The sequence below is a fragment of the Physcomitrium patens genome, chromosome 16 (genome assembly GCF_059467195.1).
Source record: "Physcomitrium patens ecotype Gransden chromosome 16, ASM5946719v1, whole genome shotgun sequence".
Classification (NCBI taxonomy): Eukaryota; Viridiplantae; Streptophyta; class Bryopsida; order Funariales; family Funariaceae; genus Physcomitrium; species Physcomitrium patens.
The window spans coordinates 5,167,586-5,191,370 of record NC_143425.1 but is presented as its reverse complement, the minus strand read 5'-3'; the positions used below and the strand labels follow the sequence as shown (position 1 = coordinate 5,191,370).

Sequence of the window (23,785 nt, the reverse complement as noted above, 5' to 3'; positions counted from 1 at the left end):
CAAGGTTTAATTCATGAAGCCAAAGTGAGCAGGAATCAGTAGACAAGGATAACAGTGGAATTTGAGCGGCAGATGAAACGTGCGTGGAGTGGGGTAAAAAATCGCTCAATTGCATTAGAGATCAACTAAACCTGAAAACAGAGCATGTTATTCTAAAGTCCACATGTACTTGGGATTCTTCACATTAAGACCTTTAAGTAGTCATATCCTCCAAAAACAGCCGACAATCCCGGAGGATCTGCCAATTCGAAAGTTCTAAGGATCAGCATTTCCTCTTGCATTTCCCGTTTTGAATGTGCTAAATTTTCTCGTCTTTTAGATTATTTCTCGTCTCATACCTATATTTTGAATAGGCACTTTAGACCAAATGTGTCCAACAAGGCCAGCGGGCATACACAAACCAGATCGAGTGTAACTCCATCTACTATGAATGATCACCTCCTCCACCTTCAGAAAAAAGTCTTCGCAATACTGAAGAGCTCCAAATCTCATTATCTTCCCGTTCACGAGGAATACTTGAGTACCTCGAACCAATCAGAGGATCGAAAAATTTTCCCACGTTTGTGCCAAACCTAGCCGAGAATTAGTCTTCGGCTGGCTGTACCGGTTCACTACGTAAAGCTTTGTCAAATTTCACCCACCTTTTCTTCTTATCGTCAAATAAGTTGCATTGTGTTACAATGGTGGTCATCAGAGGAACTCCAAATTCAGCTTTGTTCAAGTGTTTATCCCAGTTTTGCTGAAGAGATGCATATGCTTTCCGGAGATTGTAGCTTGGGATCTTCGAGGAAATGTGATGAGGAATGTGTACACTAATATCGTGGCAGAGAAACTCAATCCTGGAGGATGAACAAAGTCATTTATGAAGTTAATCAGTGCTTATTCTACGGCCAACTTGCAAATTCAGCACGGAGATTTAAGCATTAGCAAAATTACTGAGCAAAAAGTGGCAATGCACCGGGTGCGGATTTCAAAAACACATATGTGGCTTCTAAACTCGTTGATTTCCGCTGCTCTTAGAACTGAGCAATACCAACAGCGCCGACTTACCACGCAGGATACTCGCAATGAATCGTTCCATTCAACTGCGCTTCCACTACGCTCCATTCCCGAGCTTGCTTGAAGGGGATGTGAGGTGCTGTGTGGTGAACAAGAGTGAAAGTGCTCATCCAAAAATGGTAACCCAACCAGGGCACCACCCACCACTTCACGAATCCCAAGGGACCAGTCAAGAAAAGCAACGGTAGCAATACAAAGACGCCAAATGCTGCGACAGCAGCCAAGCTCACCTTCACACCCAAAAAGAACCATTGAATATTAAGCCATTAAGTACGAGAGCAAGGTGAATCATAAGTTCTAACATACAATGTGTACAAATAAAAAGCTGACACAGCACCTACCTTCACTTTCTGGACATCTTGAGGTCTGTACTTGCTGAGATCAAAATGCCAGAACAACCAATGACCCACAGAGGCTATCCACCAAAGAGGCCCCATGGCAGCTTCCATTGCAAACTTAGCAAACCCCTTGGCTCTGTCATACATGTATGGTCTGAATGGTTGCCATGCTGTATCGATTATCAACCTACCAAGACAGTTTGGTTATTAAAAAGCACATTTTGCAATGTAAACCAGCGCTGACTAATAAAAGTGGAATTAGTGGTGCTCATCAAGCAGTACTACTAGTGGCTCAATGTCTACCACTCATCCATTATACTCCTATCATGATGCGTGCATAAATTATTCACTGAAATTTGAATATGGTTATATATATATATACACATCTGTTGGAGGAGTAGGAGGAAGGAAAGAAAGAAAGAAAGAAAGAAAGAAAGAAAGAGGCAAAATGTAGAATTAGAGCAGAAAAGAATGGTTCAGAACTCACTTGTTAGTGTGAGCATGATGAGTATTGTGCTTGATTCTCCAAGGCTCAAAAGGATATATCAAAGGCATAAACATAACTGTTCCAACGATGTCATTGACTAATTGGCTTCTGGAGAAAGAATTATGCCCACAATCGTGACCAACAACAAATAGGCCCGTCATTGCAGTCCCCAAATAGGCATAAACTAGTGGATAGAGATACCACGGAGCCACAGCTAGAGCAGCATACCCAAGGGCAACTGCTCCCACAGTAATAGCAACAGTCTGCCATGCCTTAACATCATCAATCTCAAAAACCTGCAGCATAGAAACATGGCAAAAGGTTGATATGATCAGGGTTTTCGTGGACATGTGTCGTCTATACAGGGAGAGTATGTGACTTCGATTTTCTCTGACAGTTTCTGACTAATAATTAGGTGAATCGTGCACCAAAAGTGCAATTCCACTACAGTTAAGAGCACAGAACTTCAAACAGACGAGCCGATTTGTAGTGATGTTGCCGGGATTTGCTTTGAGAATTTCTTAGATGTTCCATACCTCCTTTGGAAGACTCTTGACGACATCGCTAAGGTTAACGCCCTCAGGGACCTGTTAACCAGCGGTTTACACACAAGTCAAGGTTAGCATTTCAAATAATGATACCGCCAATCTAGAACGCCATCAATCTGTTTAAAATGGTTTAAGGTGAGTTTTGAAATCTCACCGGCTCTCCAATTTGAGTAAACCCTGGCACTGAAGTGAATTGCCTAGAAAGAGGTGCAGCTGTGGCAACAATCGTCAAGTTTCGTGTATGTTCATTTTTAGGACCCTGAAATAATGCGAATAGTAACGTTAACAACCTGCTGCAACAATTTCAAGACCCCTTCTAAGTTGAGATCCACGTTAAAACCTGGACGTCTGTCACAGTTTTCACAGCTTCGATATCTCTATGAATTTTGGCACATTATTTAATATACTATAAATCTTCAAATCTACATAAATTGTTCCCATATGACAGCATGAGACTAGCAAGCATTACTGAAGAAACTCTGTACCAGCAACATTTCACTCCGTACAGATAAATTATTGCTCACCCTTCTTGACAGGCGAAGTCCTCTCAACCCAGACAGGCCGGACAAAGTTCTCGAACCAGTGGGGTTTGTAAGCATCGTAGAAGACTGGGCAATCGTATGCTTCTACAAAAATAAGCCAAAAAACAAATTCAGTATCAAGATTCGCTTCATTGAAGTGAAAATATTAAAAAAAATCTGCGAATGCACTCGTTAGTTCACCCACTGTAGCCTCAGTAGAAGAAGACAAGTTTGTACTCAGCAAAGACGAAGGGACGTACCAGAGCAGCAACTTGAGAATAGGCCAGCGCCCCCATGGTGCATTTACTCACCATCGTTGTGGACCTCATTCCAGTAACAGGCAGCTGCGAAAGAAAACATAATTAAGCAAAGAGCATCACAAAACATAAACGTGACCACAAACTAACACATCAATTTCAATCCTCGAATTTATATGAATAGCTTTATTGCTCGTTGACCTCCTCAAGTTACTCAACACAACGAAAAAATCATTCTCTCCACCTACTCAGATCACTCAACAGAAAACGAGACGGGCTCCACACACCCTCACGGGCAGACTAATCGTACCATATTACCTTCCGTGTGTGTTCCAGTTGCCCGACGTCAGAGAACAACCAAGTCATCAGACCCAAGTTGACCATCCAACTTATATAACATTTCACTTAACAGTAATAAAAAAACATTGTCTCTAACTCTTTTTAAACAAAAATTACACACCACATTGTTCAATCACTTCAACAGTTCCCCATCAAGAACTCACAGCTCCTCATCAGCCAAGGACAACGTCTGACACACCACCAACAAACGCCACGCCCTCGATGTGGTCCTCGAACGGATCTAACAACAAAGGAGGATCCAGAGGGTACGAAATGTGAACCAAGGAGCGAACAAGCAGGGCGACAAGTAGTGAAACATTTGAGTCTAAACACAGCCACCTCAAGTACGCCGGAAAGGCAAGTAACCTGGCAAGAAATCGCGGATCCGGCTGGGGCAGTGAAGCCAGCGGCCATCATACAACGTAGACAAGAGCAATGCACACTCAGGGGGTGCGTGAATGGCTGAGAAGGTGCTGAAAGGGGAAGAAGCGGTGGAGTTTAGGCAGCGCAACCAATTAAGCAAAGGGAGGAAGCCAATTCAGGATCCAGCCTGCGCAGACAGAGCAGCCAGACAGTGATCCTGCGTAATTATAGCAATGCAGACTGCGGGGGCAGGACGACCTCAGCGAGAAGAAATCAGCTTCAAATGCATCGCCCGATTCCTGAATATTCGGCTCCTCTGAGTGCGTGCGTGCGTGCGTGCGTGCGTGTGTGGCTTCGATCCATCGGGTCATGCTTAACGTGAGATTGAGCGGTTCGAACGCGGTGAGCGACGAGCGCTGCCTCTGCCGCTTCACGAATCACTCGCTGTTCGCTGTGGGAGTGGGTGTAGGAGCCCGTGTATGTGGGTACCGTGGCCGTGCGGTCACCGCCTAAGACCGACCCTTGTGCTTCCATCGTGCCAATGATTAACTAGGAATCAAGTGCAGGTGGGCACTTGTTGGGTTAAATAATAGAATGGAGTTGTATTCGTGTTTTTGTTGAGTTCTAATCATTTTCTGTCATTTTTACCCTCAATTTCTTTGTGATTATTAAAAATTACACTATGTATGTGTATGTATTATATAAGTGTATATATATATATATATATATAGTTAGTTAGTTAGTTAGTTAGTTAGTACTTGGAATTTTTTTAAATGATTAAAAGATTCTCAAGTAGGACTATTGAAAACATCCCATTCTATTTGAATGCTTTGCTATGCGAGCCACTGTGAAAAATTTCTTGACAAGATTTGCCATCGAATCATCTGTAAAGCATTTCTGAAATTCTCTTTTAAGAATTTTAATATATATATGTATATATATGGAATCTATACTCATAAATTACTAACTTTTAGAATTTTTTTTCTACTGTGTTATTGTCATCGTAACTGTTTATTAACATACAAATCATAGGTTATGAATGTTCAAATATTTTATTGTAATTATTTTATAAGTTCAAATAAAATACACAATACTTAAATTTAAATACATAATACCAAAAAAGGAACACAAAAATTGTTATTATGTATCCAACTTTGGTATTTATTGGTGAAAATATATTGCCAATAAATGCACATCAAAATGGGTACAAACTCAAGATACAATTTATATTTTTCATAAATTTTAGTATTTTTATAGAATAAGCTCTTTTATGGAATTCCTTCAGGATTAATAAATGGATCAAAAAAATTAGCAAATTAATTTTTTGCAATATCAATTGGTCATTTTGTAGCTACAAAGAAGAAAAACTTTATTTCTTGCTTGTAATGACAAACGGTCTTTTAAACTAAATTAATAAAAGAATTGTAATACTCTTGGTTTTCTCCTAAATAAAGATTTGTGAATTCTTATATCTTAGTGTATTTTTTAAAATTCTCTATAATTAGCCTATTAATTCATAAATACCAAAATATATTTAATTTAAAATAGAATAATTATTCAGATAAAATAATAAATATTTAATAAAACTATAAATAATATCTTATAGAAAATTGAGTTCAAAAACAAATGAGATGTTTAATCATCTTCTTTGTAGATATTAATTCATTTTAAATGGTTTTTAAAATATGAATTATAATATTCTAATTTATTTTTAATTTTAACTCAATGTTTAATAAAAGGATATTAATGTTTGATATTTTAAATAATAATTTTAATTAATAAAATTAATCTAATATAATATGATGAAGTATTCTATAAATATAATAATTTTTTAAAAAATAATAATTTATTTATTATATATTATTAATATTAAGCAAAAAAACACATTATTAGATTAGATTAGCTTACTATTAAAAATATAATATTTAAATTCACCAAAATAAAGATTTATATTAGAATTATTTAACTCCTATAAAACTAATTTTAAAAAAACTCTTTCTAAATTTTATATATATATATATATATATATATATATTATTTAATTTCTTAAAAATTTATAAATATTGAGTTTTTATTCTATCTTAGTTTTTTATATAAATTTGGTGAAAAACTAAATTTAAATTAGTTTTTCAAAAAAATGTATAATAAATATTGATAAATCAAATGATATAATTAACATTGTCGACTTGTAGTAGATAATCATATTAACTAATATATTTACTTAAATGAATAGAACTAAGAAGAAGTAAGTAGAAGTGCATTAAATTGTTGATATTTTTTTAGAGAGCTTTCTAAACTTTATATGTATCTATAAATAATTGATAGATTGATAACTTGGCCAATAAGTTGGCTACATGCCACAACATTTAACCACTTGAATTTTAAATTGGCCATGTGGCACACACTTGAAAAATTTGTCCAAAAAATTAAACACTTGTTTTGTAAATTGGACATGTGTCATATATCTAGGCATTGACATGGAGTTCTTTAGTAGATAGTATAAATTAATGCAAGAGTGAGACTTTCTTTACTCATTTGGTTCAAAACTTCCTAGTTTTTTTCTTATTTGATAGTAGTTGGTCTAATTTCAATTTTATATCTATCCTTGATTTGTCTATTTTTTCTCTTTTGGTAATATAAGAGTGTATTATTATTATTAGATTTTTTTGTGATTTATATTATTAATAATTTAAAAAGAGTCTTAATTTGTTATATGTTATTTTATTAAAATTAAATGAATAAATCTACTTCTTATTGTTGTATTTTAAATGTTATGGATTATCTACCTATGAACTAATATTTTTTTGTTTTTAAATATTAACTATTTTTTTAAAGAGAATAGACTATTCTTCTTTACAAAAAAAATATTTAATATTAGAAGTTACAAAATGCCCTCTTCTTATTTGACTACTGGATTTGTTAAAGTCATTTATTATAGAGATGGAAAGAAATCAAATTATGGATGCTCTTTTTTGTAGAGGTGAAAATCCATTTGCAATTATTGTAGGTCTAGATGAACTTATAAATATTCTTAGCATAAAAAAATTATGTATTATTAATATAACAATGGAAGTATTATTCCTATGCCTATAGAAGAAATCAACAATAAAGTCCAATATATGCTAAGAAATTGTGTAATTTACAAAAAAACAAATAGATCAATATTATAAGTAAATCCAAAAAGTCTTACAACTACAAGTATGAAGGAAGCAAAGATTGGTATATCAAAGAAGATTGATGGAAAAAATCTAAATTTTAAGAATTTTTACAATAAGTTAGGATTTATTTAAGACTTTATTATTTTCAATATTTTGACGGACTTAATCAAGTTGAATTTTTAGCTGCATTTTTATTTGGTAGTATTTTCTTTTAATTTGTACATTTGATGGAAAATGATTCATAATTCCCACATGATTTAATTTTATTCTTAAAAGTATTTATGGCTACGATTAAAAAAAGTATTTGAAAAAATATATCAAAAAAAAATATTATATTTATAACAAGAATCACAATCTATCCTACTAAATTTTAAAATCTTGCTTGCAAAATGAATTGGAATATTAAAGCCTTTAGTTAATTTTGATATATGTCAAAAGATAATTTTTAAGATTTATTATTAATAATGTAAAAAAATAAAAATAAAAAACTTATTAGAAGAATTTATTACTTAAGCAATTGTTTGCAACAATTGGTTCTTTGAAAGATACCAAAAACAAAGATTCGGTTGGAGAGGAACAAATTAAGTTATCAAAATAACTTTTAAGTTTTCAAAAACTTATTCATCAAGGCAAAAACATATACACATTAACACAATTTAATTCAAGCAATTGACACCAAAATAAAAAAATATACATTGTTATGAAAACTTGTGTTTATATTGTCAAAAAGAAGGTCATAAGATATAAGACTACTACATCAAATAAATAGGATTTAGAGCAAGGAACATAAATTTAAATATGTAAAAGTTGAAAAACAAAGACATTAGTTGTAATAGAGACCTTGCAATTAAATTGTTTTAAGCCATCAAATACAAATCCCATATTACAATCAAATCTCACATCTTGTTTTAATCTTTTTATAATTATTACAACTTTCAATCATAAATTTTAAACTTAAATATTTTTAGGCACATAAGCCTCAATATGTTTTATGAATAAATATTTTGTATTATAATAAGAATTAATACTTTCAAAGAAGTTTTGACTAAATATAATAGAAGTTATTGATGGATGACCACTTCAATATAAAGATGTCGTAGAAGAAATCAAACTATTGAAAGTGTCATTATAAAATCTAGCATCTAACATTATATTTAATATTGTTCAATGTTTTTTAAATCTAGTAGTATTTAGCCTTTTTTAGTTTGAATTACATAATCTTGATATTGATTGGAAATTACAAAAGATTACTTCAAGATCTAATTCCAATAATAGCAAATCATCTTGAAATTTATTTTTAGGAATCAAGGCATTTATGCAAGCTATAGAAGATGAGAATACATTTGTCATTTTTTTAGTACCAAGTCTTCATTCAAATGTAGATTGGAATAGAATCTTGGAGAAATATAAAAAATATCAAGATATATATATTTTTAAATCATAAAAATAGATATATTAAAATTTATAATAGATGTAATTTTATTATAAATGGATATAAATGATTGGCTCTATCTTTTTATTATTATTATTATTCAAACAAAATCTCAACATTAGACATTAATCATGAGATTCATAACAAAGGACTTATTATTTTTTATTCATTTCTAAAATAGCATTACTACCTAAAAGGTCGTTCTCATTTTATCACAATTTATACAAATCATAAGAATCTTGAGTATTTCATGTTGACAAGTGTATTAAATTGTGACAAAATCTATTAAAGCATGTTCTTGTCAAAATTCTCATTTAATATTAAAAATTGTCTTAAAAATAAGACTTATTAGATACTTAGTCTAAACATTTTTATCTTATACCAAAAGAAGAAAATGCAACATATGATACACAAAAAAATATTCTTTTAAAACACAAGCAATTGCAGCTTTGCACCATTAATTCAATAATTCTAATTGATACTACTTTTTATCTTTAAAGCTTAAGTTTATTCATAGATGTTCTTGTTTTTAGTGTAAAAATCAATATTTATAATAACTTTGAAAAATTTGAATTTAAGGATAACCTTCTATATAATAAAATATTTTTAAATATTCTCAAATATAAAGCTTCATTATGTGCATTATAAGCATAATATAAGTTTTTAATAATAAGCCACTTTTTAATTAATAAAATATTAAAAATAATTTTAAGAGATTTTTGATGGCTTCAAATGTGGAAAGAAATAAAATCATTTATTTAAGTATAAAAAACTTATTCTAAACTAAAGACTTTATGTCATAGATCTTATAGACTACTTCAACTTCTACTTATTTTAAAACGGCCTTAGTCATATGTTTCAATGGATTGTATTACATATCTTTTAATTTCAAATTTTTATTACTATTTTTTTAATGGTGAAATATTTTATTAAAATGATATATTTTTATGATGTTCAAAAATAAATTATTAATAAAAAATGTTTAAATTCTTCCTAAAAAATATTTATTGATAATATGGACTTTTAAGTGACATTATACTTGATTGGAGGCCACAATTTGAATCAAGATTTTAGAAGGTATTCTTTAATATGATACAAGTTGATGTCAAGTCATCTTTAGCTTCTTATCTTTAAATCAATGGACAAATAGAATATGGAAATCAAATATTAGAAAAATATTTAAATTATACCGTCAACTATCACTACGATAATTAAACAACTTTCTTGCTGTTAACAAAGTTTTTACATAATAATATGATATATATAGATATATTATTATTATTATTATTATTATTATGGTTACTTTATTGTAATATCAAGACTAATTAATCATGTGACAAGTTGGATTATCAAAAGCTTAGTTCTTTTGTTATGAAAAATAAACTAATTTAATAGCATATTAGTTGTAATTACTACTATCAATAAAGATCTATCTTATATTTTAGATGTTTCTTATTAAGCCTTATTCAACAATCAACATATCATAAAGAAAATAATCACTATCATTTCTCGTTGAAATGAATAACAACTAAGAGCTGAAAGTAGAAAAGGTCTTAGATTTAAAGTTGTATGAGAAAAATTGAAATATCTCATATATTGCTACAAATATGATATTAGTAAATTCTTATAGAAGCTATGTGAGAATCTAATAAATGAATCAGAACTTATCTCTATTTTTTATCAATGACATCCATTAAAATAAAATATTAATTATTTATATAATTATGATATAAATTAAAGAGAATCAAGTTTTAAAATCAACTTGAAGAAATCCTTTGCAAATATAGAGAACTAATAGCTATCAAATTCATTTCAAGAATTGTTCTTTGGAGAATTATAAGATAAAATACTTAGATTGTTTTAACTTAAAAAAATTTGCAATTACAATGTAGATCCTCAAGGAAGACCTGTTCTTCCATAAAAAAATGACTAGATATAATGTCTTAAAAGAGACTATTAATACTTAGTAATATTATTGGAGGTGGATACTAAATCTTATAAAATGTAGAATGTAATATTTGAAGGTAGCTATAAAAGCCTCAATAATAATCAAATATTTGGATGGTCTTCTTCTTTTGATATGTAATATTATTAAAAATAAAAAGGACCTATCAACTACCTTTGTGTAGAACAAAGATTAGAGTTTGTTAATAACATCAATCAACAATTCATGAACTTCATTAATTTATAAAGTAATGACACATCTTCTTTTAGAACTCATTGCCTAGAAAAAAGAGTAATGTAATAAATAGCCATATTCACTAATATATTTATTTAGATAAGTTGAAGTATGTAGAAGAAAGTAGAAGTAGATTAAATTATTGAGATTTTTTTAAAAGCTTTCTAAAAGCTTTTAAAAATATAAACATGTTTAAAAGTGATTGATAAATTGATAAGGTGGCCAACAAATTAGCCGCATGTTTTATATTTGGCCACTCACATTATAAATGTATTATGTGACACACATATTAAAAACTTGCTCCACAAATTAGACATATGTTCTATAAGTTGGACACATGTCATATGGTTTGTAGGACGTTGCCATGTAGTTCTTTAGCAGATAATATATATAGAGGCAAGACTTTCTATATTCTTGTCAATGTCTTTTTTAAGTTGAAACAAATAACCCCTCGTGACATCATTCACACACCCCAGGTGTATTGAGATAGATAGTGCAATGAACAGATAACAGATGAATGAATAAACGATCGATGAATGACTCGCTTGATGGATGATGTCATTGGTGAACAAATGAATAATGGATGAATGAATGTGGGGGGACTAGGTTTCCGCAGTTCCGCTGAAGCAGCAGTTTCTCACGAAGTCTTTGTTTGTTTGTGAGTGAGTGAGTGAGTGAGTGTGTGTGTGCTTTCCATGCATTGCTGCTGTTGAGGAGATCGAGAAAGTGCAGGTAAAAATGTTCGGAAGACCGTAGAATGTGGAAAAACAGAAAATTCGGCAAAGCTCAGCCTATCAAGGAAATGGGAATCGATAATACCCAGGAACTCTCTCACTGGGATGGCATGCAAGATGGCACAAACCTCCAACCCATGCAATATCTCGCAATCAGTAACTCGTAACCAGTGCCATGCGACCAAGAGCCTGCTGATGTGCAGCCCTGGCCATGCAAAGCGTTGCATTGCGTTGCGATGCGATGCGATTCTTCCCGCTTTTCCTGATACATCTGCACCCTCTGAGTTTCCGATGCTCTCAACGTTCGTTAGAATCCCCACGACCATGACTGCAGATCATTCCCTGGTACGATGCATGCCGAGTAGGACCACGCGCGACAACATCGATGGCGCTAGAGGTTCTGGCCGAGAATGTGTGGCTGCAGTAGAGATGCGATCACCAAGCCTCTGCGACTTCAAACCTCGCAGCAGTCGTGCGACGGTTGCTCCACAGACTTCCGGCACTGTAGATCCGAGGCCCCCAATGTGGTTCTTATGCTCTTATTCATCCAATGTGCAGTTTTCTAGGGGGTTGTGAACTAGGCTGGGAGGTATAGCACATGAAGTGTGGATGCATCCACTGATACTGCAATTGACTGTAGCAGCAGTGGGATCTCCGTCTGCTCGACGTCATCGGCATCTTACTAGCGTGCACTAGGATATGGCAATGGCGGTGGCGTTGCCTATGTATTCCTGCAAAACTCCTTCTCACACTGAATCCATGACTGCAGATGCCGGATCCGTGAAGGTGGGCACCAACTTGGGGCCTTGGACCTGCAAGCTGCTCTTCTTCTTCTTCTTCTTCTTCTTCTTCAATCAAGAGTGTGAAAGAACCAATCAATTTGTTCGTCCAACCAGTGGATGGTATGTTTGTATATTAATCGGTTTATTTATTAAATAAAACAAGCTGTTTGGCTTTAAGACAACGAATTCATTCACATATTTATCTAAGTAATACACTAATTTATTTTTATTTGTGTGTAAAATATGGTTTGAAATGCTTTCAAAAGAAAAAAATATTTAAAAAATATAAAAAATATAAAATTCATCTTTATAATAAAACACGTATTTAATTTTATATAATTAATTAAGTTTGACATAATTTATTTGTAACAAAAGCTTTAACAAAAACTATCAAATCAAATATTTTTACTTTTATTCACATTATAATTTATATGTTAGGTGTTATATAACATTTGCTAAATCAACAACAATTTCTATTTGTTAAAATCATGATCCTTATACGAATGTAGACCAATTTTATTGTTGCAAAACCTATATTTGATTTGATAATATACAAATTAAATATTATATTCTTTACATAGATTAGAATTTCACAAGAAAAAAATCATAGTTGTCTAACATTGAATTTTATCTATCTAAGTGATAAAAATCAATAAAGAATAGATTAATTAAATATGGTTCCAACAACTGAGAAGTTGGAGCTCAATGACAAATAGAATTTGATTGATGAACCTTTGAAATTTGAATCTAGTATAATCAAATTTCCTTTAAAGAGACACTTTCAATTTTTTAGTATGTGCAATTGTGTTTGCAAGAGCTACTTAAAGAAGTACAATTGTTGAAGAAATACTTATTATTTCTAAGTTCTCTTAATCAATCACTCTTAATATTGGCTGAAATTGCAAATAAATGCAAGTGTAAATTTTTTTATTTATTTTTGCATCTATTAGATTTTTTTTATTATTCTCTTCATTATATCAGAGATAAATTAATTAAAAAAAATTAAAAATAATGATAATAATTAAATAAGAGAAAAGAAAGTAGTGTATTAAAAATTGTAAGTATAGAATATGATAATTTTTAACCTCTAAAGCACTTTGATGGTATATAAAATGTTTGATAAGCAATTGTGTTTTTTATATTTTAATTTTATTAAATCATAAAAGATAGCAATATTATATTTTTTTAAAGAATATATATATATATATATATATATATATATATATATTACATAGAAAGAAAAATAAAACAAAGAAGAAATATAGACATATAATAAATACACATTTTATAAACTTATTTCCAAATACAAAATACTCGAGAGTCTTAAATCAAGATTGTAATACAAAAAAGACATAAATAAGATTGTAAATAAACTAAATTTCATCTCTATAACTACTACCTAATAAGAAGATAATGTAGAAGCTTTTCAAAAACCACAAGACTTAAAGTCAAAGTATCTAAGTTATAAAGTGCTTCCATTATTGCTTCATAAAAATAAAAATATATATTTAAAAAGTTTTGATTGCCATCAAGCATATCTAAAAGAAACTATAGATAAAATCCATATCTATAGATAATTAATTTCATTTTTGTGTATTGTACATATTTTTATATGTATATATACATAAATATATTAATGCACATCTATACAAACATATGTATTTATAAATTTTCAATCATAGTTTTTTAGTTTAAAAAATATATAATAAAATGCATTTAGTTATTAAACAGTTGTTATAAAATTTGTAGAAAAATAAACTTATGCCTTATGAAAATACTTAATATTAAAAAATATTTTTTTATTATTAAAAATATAGAATTTGAGACATTATGTTGTAATACAAAATAAAATAATAATCTTTTAAGAACTATATAATACTATCAAGTATAGTATTAGATGCAATCTAATTCTAAATGTTTTGCTTGTCTTTTTGTTCCTAGCCTTCATCATCTTATCCCCCACCCCCTCTCCTTCCACACTCTTCTATTCCTAGCTCTCATCCTAAATCCCCCTTGTTCTCCACAATGGAGTGGATTGATGTAGTAAATGAGTGGATCATTTTAACATTTTCCTATATATATATATATATATATATATATATATGTATATAAATATTTCTATTCATGGTCATGTTTTTAATGTTTATTTTTTTCATATGTTATTCTATTCATCTAGAATTATTTTTAGGCATAATCTTCTTTTATCAATATATATAATTCTATAATTATTCTATATACTCTTTATTTCTTTATCTATGCATAAAATGAATTTATAAGATAGTTGAAATGTTCGTAATTTTATTTTGATATCAATGAATAATATTTTTTTAATATTATTATAATATATTTGCATGAAGGCTTTTGTATAAGGGTTTTCTCTAAGATTTATATATAATTTTCATACATATATATATATATATATATATACTAACTTTGGTACAAGCAACAAAAAAATAGTCTAAAACCAATTTACTTGCATGTTTTAACTAAATGTGCAATGTAGATAGCCGTTCATTCTTACTGTTGTTTCCGAGTGCTGCCAAAATTCTTTGTTGATAGAATTCATCTTCAGAAAGTAGACTGTCTAACTCAAAGCATGATACAAGAATTATATTGGAAGCAAAAACAATATAATTCAACTTGAATGATGTTGCTGCAATTTCAACATGTTATCTAAATTATTTGTAATATATATGATTTACTTAACTTGAACATACTTTCAATGGAACACATCAAAACAGGAAAATAGACTAGAAAATTGGTTTTTTTAACTCCTGAAAAGAAGAGAAACCCTTTGTCTAAACATTTTTGAGAAAGATTACTAACTACAAAGTCAAGGCGGTAACACAGAAAGAAAGTAAAGTTGTGTGAACTGGAGCACCCCAAAATGCTTGATTAAGCACATGATAGCAACTCAGCAGAAGATGGTGAAGTAACCATGCTGTTGTGCGGCTATCAAGAACAGTGTTGCACACTTGTTATTGTGACTAGGTAATCCACAAAGGTAATGGATTAATTGAATCAGGTCATCCGCTGCACAAGAGGCATCAGACCATGTATGACATTTCGTAACAGACATTTCTTTGTCCTTTATTCAGATGAAACATGAGAGAAACCGAATAAGTGAGAATCAATACAATTTTTCAGAACACCATGGTGAGAACCATCACAGACAGCACCATTAAAAATGTAATTTTTCTCGTTTTACTGTAGTTCGATCGAAATGTAAAATAGCTGGCGGGTTGCAAGTAACATACCAGGATGCAAGAGAACCAAAAAGCAACCGTGACCGCACAAGAATAATGTAGCTTTCCACATAAATTGTAAAGTGTGTCCAATTACTCTGTTGATACTGAGTCTTGAGCAGGCGCTGGAAGTGCTTGTGAGGTTGGCGATTGGTTCAGTGGCTTGTCAATTGGGCAATCTGTTGGATCAAGTTGACAAGCTGCTTGTGAGGGGAACAGGATTAGCAGGATGAAATGGTTCAACTGTTCGAATCGAGGAAAAACAATTTGACCTAAACAGTATCTGAAGTTGTCCAAGTGTGTTGCAATTCAAAACAAACGTCACATACCAACCATGGATGTGACACTTCAGACCAGTGCCTACATGTCTCAGGTAATTGTCCACTTTTTCCACGACACGTTCTCTGTCCACTCCAAGAAAGGCAACCAACAAACAGAATTGGCAAGACAAAACCAACCAACGTCACGCATGAACCTCTCAATCTCGTGTGCGCCATCAAGCAGCCTCACGCTTGTTCGTACAATTACACCAGATTCCTCATACGAAATCAGAGGCTCGGTGCATCGTTAGCTGAAAATGAACTGGACAATAAGGTAGGAGTATTTTTTAAGCAATGCAGACACGCAGATAATCATGCGATGTCATCACCCATAAACTTTTCGAGTTCTCCTTAGTCCTTGATATAACCAACTTTCAACCCCTCACTAATACGATTGTGGAGATCTACTGAACACATTGTTTGAGGTCGTCTTCTGTTTTGCAAGTTAATTTTCCATCTTGCCACTTCATGTGAGGCCATAGACCTGCCACAGCGAGACAATAAGGAAATTCCCCGTCGGTAGATTAGTATAGCGGAACACAGAGGTTGAAGTGAAGATGACCTAAGAACAGCGTCTAGGCCAAGGTGACCAAGATCCAAAAAACAATCATGATTCAAATTCGGGAGTAGAAACTGACAGAGATTGACGGTTTCAAATACACAAGGGTAGGCTAGGTTTCAAGGAATGGGTCAGCCTTCCCTGCTAAGTACATTCACCACAACAGCACCCCACTTTCAGTCTACATTCTTCACAAATCTACACAGCGAAGACCCGGGAGCATGTCAATTTGATACACATAGTGGACGCCGCAAAAGGCCAGGTCGTAGGGAACACCAACACCATGCTAACAATGTCATTTTACAGCAAGGAAGTGGTCAACCTCCCCAATTATGCTGGCGAACTAAAGGTGACAATCGATATCATGGAGAAAAAAACCATTCACTCAACAGATCAATAGTAATAATCAAGCTTCACTAGCTTTCCCTTCATGTACTCCTCCTTGCATTCTGAATTCTCGAGTAAAACACGGTTGCCTACAATGACTCCAAAAATTGCCCTCCACATTGAGTTGCATCTGGCGCAATAAAAAACCCTGCCTGTCTGATCATTTTGAGGAATAAATCCCTGTATTTGGGAAGAAAGGAGGACTACTTAGAAACCGGGAGGAAGAGGGCAATATGAGCAACTGAGGTAATCTAGGTATAAGATAATAGAAAATTAGAAAAAAGGAAGAAAGAAACAAAAAAAAGAAAAAATCCTAGCTTCTCACTATCGCCCTTTTTCCACCAACAACAGCTTTACCAGACCCAGCTTGAGCTGTCTGATAAGCTGTCTGAAACAGCACTAAAATAAGAATGGCTGAGAGTGGCTCCTGCAGCTTCCAAACGCTTCCAAGTCTCTTCACGCTTCTTATCAACGCTGCTGGCCTTCGCTGCATCGTCTTGGTACTTGCGGTCACATTCCTGCAGAAGTTCCTTGTCCATTTCCTGGAACATTTTGCGAACATTCAAAGTAAGGCTATGCACGGTCTGGTTCCAGTGACTAGTTGTGTTCCTCACAAGAGCAGGATAGATAAGGGGCAGCACCACATGCCGGTTTTGAGCAACCAAGCTCACGATATGATCATTGTTCCAGACGAATAGTGCACGCTCCGCTACCTGCAGCACACCAATACACTTAATTGTAAGTAAACGTTTTGGTGGTGTAGCACATGTATCAATTTCCAGTCTGAAAGACACGTACTGAATAAGAACAAAAAACCCACATCTCTGGCCCAAATGTAATGATCCTGTCTAACACGTACCAAGAAGCACACTTGCTAAACTTCTTTATTAAGTAGGAGGATTCAGCACACAAGCACAACTACCTCTAAAAAACAAAGAAAAAATATATTCTTCTTGTGCCATCAACGAGGATGGTTCTGCAAGACTTAAAATCCAAAAATAACGAGATGGCCTAATATTAACGATGAAAAGCTAATGACGAATTCCATTGTCTTAGTCCTATCTTCAGAACCTTGCAGCTCGAAAGAGAAGAGTACAGTATTCACCTGGAAGTGGGAGCTGTTGAGACAACGACTAAGCTGCCTGAAGAGAGGCACCATGCAGCGCTGAAATTCTGCACCCTGTGTAGCTTCCAGGACTTCTTCCAGTTCTCCCAGAAACAGAACCTCTTTTTGACTGTTCGTCAAGGGCCAATACTTGAGCATACCCCTGATTACTGTATCCGCTAGCTTGAAATCCTTCTCCACAAACTGAATTATGCAATAAGCAAGTTGCTGGTGATAAATAGAGACGCCTTTGGGTTTGTGCAGGGGTAACAGAGCTCGCACAAGAAAGAGCTCATGCTCTTCCTTAAGGGGCAGAGCAAATCCGTTAACAATGCTGCCCAGAATCTCTAGAAGTTCAGCAATACCATTATGCTTCTCGGTCTCGTAAATGAATCTGTAGAAAATGTTGTTGATAGCCTTACGAATAAAGGGACGGTAGACCATGAACTTCCCATAAATCCTATGTAGAATCGTCTTCAAATACTCCCGCTCCCGAGGATCCTCAGAATCAAAGCAGTCTAGCAATCTAACTACAAAGGAATGGTCAATGTATCTTTTGGCAACCTTGGCATCTATGTCAGAAGACACCACGTACCGTAGCAGAAACTCATACACAATTTGCAAATGCGGCCAAGCGGGATTCATAACGGGTTCCTCGTCATCTGCGTCACCCTCGGCGCCCGTATGCTCGTGATGAGCAGGGGGAAGAGGGCGGAATATATTGATGACCAGCATTCGAGTGATATCCTCGAATACATTCTCTGTGAATTTCCCTGTGCCCGACGTCACGTAGTCAACCAATTCTAGCAGAGTCTGGCGCTTAATCTCTTTCTCCTTCACATCCTTCATGGGATCTGTGAAATCGAACATATAGCAGCACAACTTAAGCTTCCTTGAGAACAGAAATTGTCGCTCAGAAACAGGCACATCCTTGAAAGACATCAGGGGCTCCAAAATTCCTGTACTTAACTTATTCTCCTGCGATTGAAGTGAGTTCTGCGCAAGCACTGAAGACGCAAGGACCTCTCCGGCTTGCCGAACCATGGGCATGGCCGGATTCCGTGTCCCGAGAGGGTTAACATTAGGTTTCATAACAGGCGCCACTGCCGGTGTCGGTGGCCCTGACGTCGACCCAGCTGGAGTCGGCGGTGGGGGACACGCTGCTGCGTCATTGATTTCTACTGCCTTTGCTGCACCCTTCTGTCGTGTAATCCCGAATCTCAGTTTAAACACCATAGTTGATCAATCATCTCTCTGATAAACTCTTCGAATCGTCTCCTTCTGTGCTCATTGGCACCATATATCCTTCCTCAACCTCGTCCCATTACCCTAACACAAGCCAGCACATCTCACCTATGCCCTTCTCATTGATTTCACGGATTCAGACCCAACAAAATATGTGCTCTGGTTTTGAGCTGAGAACTCTCATTGGAGAGGATCACTTTAACTTGTTTAACTGCTAGTTCACATAAGACAGAAATCAGAGAAAGGAATAAAGAGTCCAACTCTAATAAATTCTAGATATTCAATCACACATACACACCGTCTGTGAAGTAATTTTGTAGCCATCCGCGGTGATCCTTGAGCCCAAAGTCAGAAAGAAAAAAACCAAAGGCCCGTGGAGACGATTAATTTTTTAAAGGATCAAGTTAGCCTCAAATGCGCAGTATCAATAGACTGAGACCTCAAGCTAAAACATCATATGTAGAAAGAGTGTCTCCAAAGAGAGATAAACCTCTCAATGACCCCAGTCGCTTGTAGTTGAATCTCAACTATTCATTACTTAGTTTACCTCTAGCCCTGATTGCGAGTTCTTGTACTCTACTAGATCGGGGAAACTCCTACAAACTCTTTACGAGTATTAACGTGCCCTTTCAGAAACAGTTTGAGAATATTTACATAGAATAACTCACACATCTGTAGACTTTCTACAAATCATGCAGTGCTTCTAAACGGCTTCTTGCAATACTTCAGATCCTTAATCATCACAGAACAGTTCAACAAGACACGAACCACTCTCAAACATATTGAATCCCCATATCTTGCATCTCCGGAGGCCAATGCAGTAGAGGAGTTTGAGAGGCTCACACGAGCAGTCGATCGAGGCCGTTCCTCGCCCCGCTACGCAACACCCAACTTGAAAATCACCAAAACCAGCATATATGGATGTGCTGTGACCGTTAAAAGCGGATATGCGACAGGATGCGTGCAAGAAGGGATCTGAAAGGGTGAGGCTGGTCGGAAAAATTACGGCTCAAAAGACCGGGGTAAAAGGAGGATATGACACTCGGCTCGCTTCTTCTTCAAAAAATGCCTGGCCACGTGAGGATTTCTCTACTTAGGTCAACCTAGTCTGTCCCAGTTCCTCTGCAGTGATTTTTATTATTTTTTGAAGCTGTTCCAAGCACAACGGATCTCGCTCTGTTCATGTTCACTGCAATCTTAATCATTTTTGGATGTTTTCATTTCTTCGATTTTCAGTTCACCTCTCGGAGTGCGCGAAAACACATCCAGATAGAGAAACAGTGCAGAGAACAGCAGGCTGTGTTATACTCTCCCTGTGTTCAACCTAAAACACGAATGCTTGTACAAATGGCTTCATAGGGGAATGTTTTCCCAGGTTATGCCAGAATTCACAAACGCAATGGTGTCATGCTTGAAATCTTTTAGTTCTCAACACGCACACAATTCTCCCTAGAAGCTGTCGAGTTCAATTCTACGAAACGAAGGAACCGAATTAACGGAGAGGTAATTGAATCACAAGTCTAATAAAGAGTCCAACTCTAATTCAAGTCAGTTGCACTCACTTTTTTTGTCGCCTACGAAATTGGGGACGTGAAAAGGACTCTTTCTCATGAAAATGAATGAAAAATGCAGCAGTTCTAAGGGCATAGTTTACACACAAGAACAGAACTGTAGAAGCACTAACAAAAATTCTTCAGCCGGCGTCTTTGCTTTTGTACTTGTGAATATGTGGTAGTTTTTAGGATAGGAGGTGTACCTACGAGACACGTGATAGAAAGATTGCAGAATATTTTTAAGTTACTACTAGCCTGTGGGTCCTCACTCGATAGATCCTCTGAATAGCTTCATGTCACAATATTCTTCAATTCTCACAAATCTGTACTTCGATGAGAATGCCTCCACTAATGAGATGTAGAAAGTTTCTGTTCAGATGTGTTTAATTGTGTTATACTCTTAATTGATTTTTTACCCGATTAGACACCACACAGTTATTTCTGCTTTTATTCCCACTTCAGTAATGTACGAAGTATGGTCTGACCTAATCTGGAGTGTTGATTTAATATTTTCATCAGATCTGAGTGGTAGTGCCGAGGGATTAAGCCGTAAAAAAAATTGAACAGTGTGCTTCTGCCCGAAACACACTTCGAGAGTGCTTCAAACACGAGTTGGTTCTCTTTTAACGCAATCGCGTAAGAGAGAAGAGGGACAAAAAATGGAAATGAAAAAAGTCTCCAGCCAGAGAAAAGCATGTCAGTTTAGGGCAGATCCTAAACTGGGATCGAAGTTTAAAGCATGATTATCGCAAGCTCGTGAAGGACATTCATCACAGCCATCGGCAAAAAGTCTACCTCATGCCTTTTTCACTACGCTTTTGTAATATTATAATGTCCCAATGTTTTGGACCTGTATATTTACTCTAATAATTACCTATATAATTTAATAAAAATAGATAAAAATAGATTTATTTAATAATTTCTTCTAGAAAAGCTTTCTAAAAGCTTCATAGATGTTGCTTTGATTTTATACATGTTTGTAGTTGATTGATAGATGAGAAATTTGGTCAATAAGTTAGCTACATATTATACTTGCTGATAGCTTGTAAAACAAGCTAACTATGTGGCACATATATAGAAAACATGCCTTGCAAGTTAAGCCATGTATTTAGCAAATTTTTTTACTTTGATGTTGATCCAAAGCTCAACTTGAGTGAAAATATAGGGCATCTAATTTACCTTTTTTTTACTTTGAGGGGAGGGGGGGTGGCAGACGAATTAGCTGTGTACAGGCTCTGAGAGGCAGATATGCAAACATGGAATAAGGTTCTGAATTTTTTTTAGATGGTGCTTGTCAACATTCTTGTGTAACAGTTCTGGTCTGTAGACTATTTGGCACTTGAAGGACTATGGCAGAAGCGCACAGCATCCAAGGCAACTTGTGAGGTCACGCAAGGTCATGAGTGCGAGCAGGAGCGCATGATCTATTTCCATTGTAAACTGTGAACAGAGAAGGTAAGAGTGGTATTGTTTTACGCCGAACACTACCGCAAGCCCCTCTTTATCAGAGATATCGTAATTGCCTTCAGCTATGGACAGCCGGTGGGAGGCGTAAGCCACTACATGCTCTCGATCTTTGATGACTTGGCTCAGAATGGCGCCAATGGCGTCCCATGACACATCTGTTTGTAGCAGGAAGGGTCTGTCGAAATAATGGTAGATAAGCATGGGTGCATTACATAGCGATGTTTTGAGTGAAGTGAACGCGGTTTTTTCATTCTCTCTCCATACAAACTTGACTCGTTTTTTCATGAGTCTGTATAGCGGGGCAGCTAAGGTGGCAAATCCACGCACAAAGTGGCAGTAATGGTTCACTAGTCCTATGAATGACTGAGTGCATTCTAGATTCGCTGGGTGTGGGAAGTCCATTATTGCTTGAAGCATGTCGGGGTCTGGCTGGATCCCTGTTGCTGATATGACGTGCTCGAGATAAAATAATTCTGGTAAGCATATGATGCATTTCCTTGCTTTGAGCCCAAAAATGCAAATTTGATCAAATGCTTTTTGGGCAATGAAGGTCTGTGAGGTGAGTCGTGAAGTCTTGAGAGTAGATGTTTATATCCTCCACGTAAACCAAGGCGCATTCCCACCGTAAGCGTCCTAGCATAGAATCCATTAGCCGCTGGAAGGTATGTGTTGCATTATAGAGGCCCATTGGCATTGTGTTGAAGTGGATGTCAATCGCAGCAAACAAATGCGGTTTTTTCTTTAGTAGAGTTTGTGAGCGGTACTTGCTAGAAGCTCACAACTAGATCGATTGGGGAGAAGATTCTTGCTTCTTGTAACTGATCAAGGGTGTCATCTATGTGGGGCAGCGGATGTGTCCTTTTTTGTAATTGCGTTAAGCTTTCTACAGTCTATGTAGAAGCGGGTAGATCCATCCTTTTTTTTCTACTAGTATTACCGTTCTGATCCACGGAGAGAAGGAGGGGCTGGCTACCCCTAGAAGCGAGAAGTTTTTCAATCTCCTCTTTGATGGCGGCTCGTTCTTTGAGAGACTTGCGACAGGCAGCTTGGCATATGAGGGGAGCGTCGGTCACAATGTCATGCGTTAGTACGCTAGTGCGGCCAAGATCATGATCACCCGCACTAAATATGTCAAGATTCCTTTGAATAAGTTGCAAGATTACACGCGCTTGATTATTGGAGAGGTTGCGATCCAATTTGATGGCCGCCAGAGTGTGCTTGAGCTTCTCAAATGTCTATGGATTGTTTGTCAGTTGTGTCTCGAAGTGCACGTGAATAAATATGGCGAAGCCGTTTTGCAGAGTGAATCCTTTGTGTGTGGATTGGGTTCTATGAGCCTCGTCCTGTTCTGCGTACTTCTCTGCTGTTCTGATATGCCATGCTTCTTTTCTGTATCTTTGGATGCTGGCAGTGTGGGCTATATCATATGAGATCACGATCTATAGAATTGAGGCAATGCGACGTGTTGTTGATCTTACATGTGGGTGTATACAAGTCGTTGTGCTCTTCATTGGTGGTGATTCCGCTATGTTGCTTCACCGTGCTGATGTCACGTGTGGGTGCTATAAGGTGGATTTGCGGTTCATTTGGCAGTAGATCAATGATGGGCTACTATTTGAGGTGGGGGAGAGGCTGCTGGAATAGTTGTGTGTTTTTTATGCCAAGATGGGCTTCTGGGACATGCAATATGCTGGCCATTGATGTTGT

General features: G+C 35.1%; 2 protein-coding genes across 5 annotated transcripts; both read right to left on the bottom strand.

Annotated features, from left to right (window-relative positions):
* Positions 1-89: 89 nt before the first annotated feature.
* On the bottom strand, positions 90-4,513 carry LOC112293087 (uncharacterized). Of its 2 annotated transcripts, none has more exons than XM_024542160.3 (9): positions 4,171-4,513; positions 3,214-3,297; positions 2,957-3,058; positions 2,587-2,691; positions 2,421-2,471; positions 1,885-2,180; positions 1,401-1,584; positions 1,051-1,289; positions 90-839 (listed from the first exon to the last, which is right to left on the bottom strand). In XM_024542160.3, the coding sequence occupies exons 2-9, from the start codon at positions 3,280-3,282 to the stop codon at positions 584-586; spliced, it is 1,302 nt and encodes a 433-aa protein (XP_024397928.1). In that variant the 5' UTR covers positions 3,283-3,297; positions 4,171-4,513; the 3' UTR covers positions 90-583. The 2 variants fall into 2 exon arrangements, with proteins under 2 accessions (XP_024397928.1, XP_024397927.1); XM_024542159.3 differs by lacking the exon at positions 4,171-4,513 and adding an exon at positions 3,916-4,164.
* Positions 4,514-16,718: 12,205 nt separating this feature from the next.
* On the bottom strand, positions 16,719-20,753 carry LOC112293901 (serine/threonine protein phosphatase 2A 57 kDa regulatory subunit B' beta isoform). 3 transcript variants are annotated; one of them, XM_090256770.1, is made up of 3 exons: positions 19,902-20,753; positions 17,814-19,269; positions 16,719-17,421 (listed from the first exon to the last, which is right to left on the bottom strand). In XM_090256770.1, the coding sequence occupies exons 2-3, from the start codon at positions 19,047-19,049 to the stop codon at positions 17,062-17,064; spliced, it is 1,596 nt and encodes a 531-aa protein (XP_090112896.1). In that variant the 5' UTR covers positions 19,050-19,269; positions 19,902-20,753; the 3' UTR covers positions 16,719-17,061. The 3 variants fall into 3 exon arrangements, with proteins under 3 accessions (XP_090112896.1, XP_024399631.1, XP_024399632.1); XM_024543863.3 differs by having other exon boundaries at positions 17,814-19,142; XM_024543864.3 differs by lacking the exon at positions 19,902-20,753 and having other exon boundaries at positions 17,814-18,667; positions 18,784-19,045.
* Between the last annotated feature and the right edge of the window lie 3,032 nt (positions 20,754-23,785).